This window comes from Botrytis cinerea, chromosome 8 (genome assembly GCF_000143535.2).
Source record: "Botrytis cinerea B05.10 chromosome 8, complete sequence".
Lineage (NCBI taxonomy): Eukaryota > Fungi > Ascomycota > Leotiomycetes > Helotiales > Sclerotiniaceae > Botrytis > Botrytis cinerea.
Window position 1 is genome coordinate 665458 of NC_037317.1, and position 7059 is coordinate 672516.

Genomic DNA, 7059 nt, shown 5'->3' on the forward strand with positions numbered 1-7059 from the left:
AGAAGCTATCGCTAAATATCGAATTTGATACACTTTGGAGCGTTGGATAGTCTGTTCTGTCCGTGTAGATTTGTGGAGGTCATTTTATAAAAGATTAGGGCCGAGTAGTAAAGATGGAAGAGGGAGGTGTGTTAGCATCAATCAGCCAATCTTGAAGCTCCGAGGACGGATTCATCACTTTGGGGGATAAATGGGATGAATGTCTGGGAACTTGGGAAGAGAAGGAACAACATCTAGAACCTGCGACCAAGACTGAACGATGAGGCTGAACAGAGACTATATCTCATGATGAACCAAGTGATACACTGTCACCACCGTCAATCTTGAATAAATGAAAATCAGCCTTACACACGGAAATGGATGAGCAAGGCAGGTCATAATGCTCCTTATCAACGGGTTTTCCTGCACAAACCCATCTTCATGTAGAGAGAGACGAGGGGTCAAAATTTGGTACAACCACCCCCTCTTGTCTTGATCCGATTCGTTTGATGAGCACGATGGCCAAAATAAAATCAAAGTTCCTGTCATCCCGAGTGGTGATGCAACTCTCCTATATCCATACCAAGCTCCATAACCGCGTACTGATATCAACGCTTGATAGGTGTCAAGAACACGATCGGGGAAATGAGTTGGAAATGAAGGATGAAAAAGGAAAGTAGATATGATACTTTCTGCTGAACTAATATAGTTCTTATGTTACGGAGAATACTTAGGGAGTGGTTTGGTGCCTTTCATATATCTGTAAAACTAGTACCACAAATAGTTAGAGAGGAAGCACTGACACAACGATAATACTTAGGAAGAAAATGCATGGGGGGACTGGGTCTACAGGAAGAGGGACAGCAAGAGAACCGTGACTGTACGATCCAAGTATTTGACGAATGTGTGGAAAGCGACATCAGCAGGCAGTGGTACACACCCTCCACAAGGCAGTTGTGCCGCGAGCAAAGAAAGATGGCCAGGAAGGGAGAAGATGCATGTGTATGTGTATGTATATATAGAGCAGCTTTATGTCGACAGAAAGGGTTGCGATAGAAACGGAACACAGTGCTCCAATCAATGACTGTCCATGAAGAAAAGACGACGAGGTACCGGGTAGGTCTGAGTGTGAATCTCTGCATCGGACCGGTGAACTTCTACGATGGATTGATTGGTAACGAGCAATCATTGCGCATTCACCTCCCTCTCTCCCTCTCTCCTCTCCTTCCCCTCTCCTCTTCCCTGGTCAGCAGAATACGCATCCACTCCTCATACACACACACTACTGCACCACCACCCGAAGTAATCAAATTATCGCCAGTTTTCCACCACTCCCAACTCACGGATCTGCCAAAAAGAGATTTCGCTAGTCGCAAGAGTTGGATCATCCTCGATTCCCTCATACCGGCTCTTCCCACCGAAAAGGGCAACCATTCGCCATTTTGGGTTGAACCGCCCGCCCATCAAGTGACCACGGGAATTCTTATTAGATGATTAGAAAGGCAGAGCGAGATTGTTGACCTGTCCATGGACCAGCTGGGGGCAAGGGAGCGCGAAGGGGAAGAGGATGTGAAGCTATAAACTCGAGTGGTAAACTTGTAATAAATCCCTTCTTGGCTATATTTCCTATTTCCCTCCACCCAGCCAGTTCGATTCAGTTACGATATCGTATTCTCTTGTACCCTAGATTACGATTCCAAATTTCATTACTTGACTACCCAGGTACTTATTACTACTAACCGTTAAACATACCTCCTACCTTAGTATCATCTATCGTACATCCACCAAGAAAAAAAAAAGATTAATCTCTTTCCATCCTTTTTTTCCTTCCCTCCCTCATTATCATCACTTGCCTAACAACACGATTTTGCACCTCTTTTCGACCTCTTTCCGACTGCTCAAGAACGCCTTGCCCCCCGACACCAACGAAAGAAATAACGATATTCATTAGCACAAGTGATCCAGCGATATTGCGTACACGTATACACATATATATATATAAATATTGGCCGGTCGGAGTAGTTTTGGTTGTTCCTTTCTCCTGCTCGAATCCGAAGACTTGTTGCTTGATTCCACCAGGTGTTCAGTCTCAGCCATTGTTGTTGTGCTTGCCGGGTTTTCATTTTTTGGTGAGTTGAACTTTTTTTCCCTCATGAAAAAAAAAAAAAATCCAGTAGTGAGACACAAATTTTCTCTTGCTTCGCCTTTTCTTTCCCCTCCTTCAAAACATCCACACGCCGCTTTCGCTGCTATTACAATATCAATTTTCAATCCTCGGCTACATACTTCAAAGCGTTTTTTTCTCCTTGTGTGCGCTCCAATCTTCGAGGGATTTTGCCTCCAAGCATCATATCGGGAGGTTATTGACTTTACTTCAGTCGATCATTACTAATAGCACGAGATCATTATACAGAATTCCATACTCACGACAATCTCAGTCGTATACGTTCCTTTCAATCAGATCGAGCACCCTGCTGGCCTTCAGTTCTTCCGAAGCATCTATTCGAATTGACGATATACCAAAAATGTCTTATTACGATAATCAGCAATGGTCTGCCTCCGGGCAACCTTCTTGGGAGCAACAAACCCCACCTGCTCGTTCTGGTATGTTTGGGAACTCTTGATGTTATCGCCAGAGTGTCGATTAACAGGTCTCACAGGCGCCAGCTCAGTAGTTCCGCGCGAGGACTCCACTGCTTTCAGCACACAAATCGAGGGTACGTTTAATGAAATACACTGGTCGTTGCAATTGGTCTATTCGCCTGTGTGTCTTGCGCAGGACAAGATTTTGGTGTTTGAGTCATGATGGGAATGATCTATATCCACACACACGGCCCCGATGATGAATGTGCTGGGAATTTCATGATCCAGAAGCTGATGAGTTTAAAAAAATATAGAGGTCGACCGTGCCATTGACAATCTGGTCAAGAGTGGAAAAATGTTCAACCTACCAGCTGGCGGTCGTCGTGATTCCATGCCAATGGTTGGTCCTTCGAGAACCTTCCCGGAACAATTCGGTATGCTTTATCTTCAGAGAGGACAACTTGAAACTCTTCAGCCCTAACCATTGATTCTAGATCCTCGAATGACTGCTGGTCCTCCACGACACCATTCGGTTAGCGATTTCGGTGATGCTCGGTCTTTCTCGGGATCCAATCTTCAGAATTTCTATGCCAACCAGCGACACCAACCATCGAGATGCGCAAATGAAGCCGAACAAGTGATGCAGGCGAAGAGGAGAATGGCGGCTCAGCGTGAGAGAGAATTGCGCAACTATCATCAAGAGCAGCAATATAATCGAAGTAGGCCACCCTCTTCCAATGTATAAAAGTCCTATTTGTCAAATACCCTGTACCCAGCGGCTCTTACCCAGTGGTTCGTTTTTATCAGTCAAAATTTTGTACATGACTTTTTTCATGATTCTTTTCATCTCGCCCACAACTGTCCAGTGTGAAATTGAAAGAAAAACTGTCTTTGTTATTCATCTCTGAGGTCTATTATGCACATTTACTGACTGGAATAAGGCGTTACAGCTGAGATCTTGGGAGGCAAACCAGACCGTATCGCAAGCCCAGGTAGCGGTATGAGCGAGGAAGAACGTCGTGAGTTGATTGCCCGTCAGCGAAGTGCTCTCTATGGAGAGGGACCAGCCTTCAATGCCGAAAATGGCAGCTTCGATGAAAATGGAACCCCACGCCCAACAAATCAGGGGTCCACCTCGCAAAACCTTAATGCTGCACCAGGTGCGATCAGAGGACACTCGCCTCTTGCCTTTGAGCACTTCAATTCTCAAGCTAGCCAGGCGGAAAACTCGAATCAGCAAAATGCTACCGAGTCCCAATCCGCTGCAGCAGCACAGGCTCCAGGTCAACAACGATCTCGCGCTAACAGCACATCCTCCCCATCATCCAATCCTACCAGCTTTAGCTTATTCGAATCTGCTGCTCAACAGTCTAGTCGAACTTCGACTTCCTCCCCCGGTGGGTCCCCACCACGCCAAGGAGGAAAGGCTCCCGCTAGCGGCGTGGCTCCAATTGGCACTAGACCCAGTGGTCAAGCTGCTAACCCAGCTTTAAATAAGCGATCCACTACCCCTTTGCCATCTCCACTAAGCTATGGCTTTGCTGCCAATGATTCAACTACTGAATCTAAGGATGCAAGAACGACTTCCGCTTCGTCAAACCCCAACCCACAAGGACAGACTGAAAGTGGACTAGGCTGGGGATCCAAGAGCGGTGTTTGGGGCAACAAGAATCTTGGTGTACAGGCTTCGGTATGGGGATAAATTTGGCATGGGAATATGAATGAACATAGAACACAGGCGCGAATGGACAGGGGTATGATTGATTGATATCTGCATATGTTTGCGCGTGGTGGGTGGGAATGGACAAAAAGAATATCGATAATAAGCTTGGCATGGCAGGCGTATGGAACCTTTGCAGAATTTATCGGCAGGCAGGTTCTGGACGGAGGGGAGCGAGTTTTTCACCACCTCGCTATCATGCTTTGCTTTCAGCACATATTGCGGGAGTCTAAATGAATCTCGGCAACGGCAACAAGGGAGGAGTCTTTTACTGTTTTTTTCACTCTCGGATGTTCAAATGGTAATAACGGGTAGGCATGGATTCTGCTGTTTTGTTTTTGTCTCCTGGCATTTACGGCGAAACAACAATCTGGGGGTCTTGAAGTGGGGTTCGATATCTTGCAAAGGTTTTGGTATGGGTGTTTGCTTTTCGTTTCCTACACATGGGGTGTTATGTTTCGAGGTGGGAAAACTATATCAAGGAGGGAGTAAAAATTAAACAACAAATGGAATAGTGGGATGAAATTTGACGATCTTGGGCATGGAATGGAATGGAATTAAAAGTCTCTTGAATCACTGGGGATGAGCGCTTTCACCTTTCGTTTTGTGTGTTGTGTGCGTGTGAGATTTCCTGAATTTACTTCGCTCGCTTGTGGTCCTGGTTTTGCGTGAGAGCGTTCTGCTGTGACGTCTCATGGGGTTAGGTCTGGGGTATGATGTGTGATGGTATGGGATTGGCATTGATGGGATCAGGATTCTCTTTTTTGTAGGGTTTATTGAGGGGGAGGGGTTTGTAATTAAGATGTTTGCGTCTTTGGGAAATGGGTAATGGTATTTTAGTGACTTGGGAGGGGGCGGGTCAAGAGGAGGGGGCAGGTCATCAGGCCGGGTACAATATTTGGATGGGTTATATACGGAATGGCAAATTAATTCGAATGGAACACAATTTGGTACATATACATAAGTTTGTTTTTGTTGTGGATGCAATTTAACGTTCAAATGGTTTGATCTGGGTGAAGTGAATGTATGCATGAGTATTGGTAATGTAATGCAATGAGATGGCCATTTGTAAATGTCCGGCAGACTTATATACGTTGAAGAGTTTGTGTCACGCTCAGAATTGGATTCTTCTACCGAGTACTTTAACCTCACTTCCTTTTTAACTTCTTTCTGTGAGAAGGAAGGGCCCATTGATTGATTTATATGATGCGTTTGCGATCGATCTTCTGCGCTGGATTCCGGTATGTGTACGTGTGTGTTGGGTACGTATATGGCACGTTTGGTCGAGAGATAGAGATCGAGATCGAGATACAATGCAGGGAGCTCTTCTTCATACTGCGCGTGCGCGCGGCTTGCTCGGGTTTGGCTTCAGTCTTCACATCATTTTTGGGTTTGATTTTGATTTTGATTTTGATTTTTGATTTTTGATTCTATTTTTATTAGGGGGGGGTGCAATATAATATGTAATATGGAATGACGAAATGTGAGTAGAATACTCGTAGGGTGGAAAGGTATGGGTGCCCAATGAAAAGTTAATTATGCGCGTCGTCCACGGGGGAGGGGCTGATTGAAGATGGGCGGAGGGAGGGAGGTGGTGGGTTTGAGTTTGGGTATGGGTATGGGTATCGGTATGGGGAGCGTTGATGTGATGTGATTTTGTGTGATGTGATGTTGTGTGATGTGAGTAAGTGAGTGAGTGAGTGAGTGAGTGAAACATTGATTCAGGAGGTACGGTACTTAATGAGAGGTGCTGGAGATGTGGTTGGGGAGGAGAAAGATTGAGAGACATCATACGATTTTTAAAGGAATGTCTGTTATGTCGTGTGTAGTGTGTGCAGGGTTGGGAGGTGTAGTGTAGTATAGTGTACGAAGTAGTGTACGAAGTAGTGTAGTGTAGTGTAGTAGTGTAGTGCAGCGTAGTGGAGGGGGAAATGGGATATCGTTGCCCGTGAGATAGGGCGTAGAGACCATAGAGAGCTTGGATATGATATGGTGTGCGTCTTCCACGTTTGGGGATCGTCGTTGCGCGAGGTTCTAGATGGTTGTGTGGTGCTTGGGGAGGAGGGATGAGTGGGTGAGGAGGGCTTGCTGGGTTGCGTGCTCGATCTGAGGGAGGAGTTGGGGCGTGCGAGGGGTTGGATGGGTGCTCTGTTGCTCTGCTGCTACTGCTGCTGCGGCGGCGGCGCTATGGGGTTGCTTAGCGCAGTGCAGTGCAGTGCAGTGCAGCACCGTGCAATGCAATACTTCCGCTTTCTGGTGTGGACAGAAAAGATCCTGGTTGTGGTTTCGCAGGGCTTGGTGAGTGAGGGCTGGACAGCTGATTGAGGGATTCGATTGGGAGAGAGATGGGGGGAGAAAGGCCTCCGAAAGCGAGCTGGGGAGTTGTAGATCTATGGCCAGAGATCGAGGTGGAGAAGCAGAAGCAGAAGCGGACGCGGAAGAGAGAGAGAGAGAGAGACTTTGGATTGGGGCACAACACCCGCAATAGGCAAAAAGGAAAAAAGAGCAGGGGAAATGATGTGCCATTGCTTCTTCTCCTTCGCCTTCTTCTTCTTCTGCCGGGGCCATGTTCTAGCTAGCTCGTCCGATTCGGTTCTTTTGCTTTTATGGAGTAAACAAATGGGCATAGACCAGTGAAATTAGATTTCTGATAATGTGCTGGCGTGGGAGAAAGGCGAGATTAGCAGTGATTAATCATTCGGTGCTTCTTGGGTGGTACGGAATATTGAGATTTGCATAGCAAGTTACGATGACGAAGATGGGAATGGGATGGAAAT

The 7059-nt window shown here is 46.4% G+C and overlaps 1 protein-coding gene across 6 annotated transcripts; it reads left to right on the plus strand.

Moving 5' to 3' along the window:
* Window positions 1-1000: 1000 nt before the first annotated feature.
* BCIN_08g01730 (hypothetical protein) lies at window positions 1001-5364 on the plus strand. Of its 6 annotated transcripts, none has more exons than XM_024694423.1 (6): window positions 1001-2108; window positions 2358-2583; window positions 2640-2696; window positions 2877-2996; window positions 3057-3281; window positions 3504-5364. In XM_024694423.1, exons 2-6 carry the CDS (start codon window positions 2505-2507, stop codon window positions 4262-4264), a joined length of 1242 nt encoding a protein of 413 aa, XP_024550210.1. In that variant the 5' UTR covers window positions 1001-2108; window positions 2358-2504; the 3' UTR covers window positions 4265-5364. The 6 variants fall into 6 exon arrangements, with proteins under 6 accessions (XP_024550210.1, XP_024550211.1, XP_024550209.1 ...); XM_024694422.1 differs by having other exon boundaries at window positions 2381-2583; XM_024694424.1 differs by having other exon boundaries at window positions 2393-2583.
* Window positions 5365-7059: the final 1695 nt, after the last annotated feature.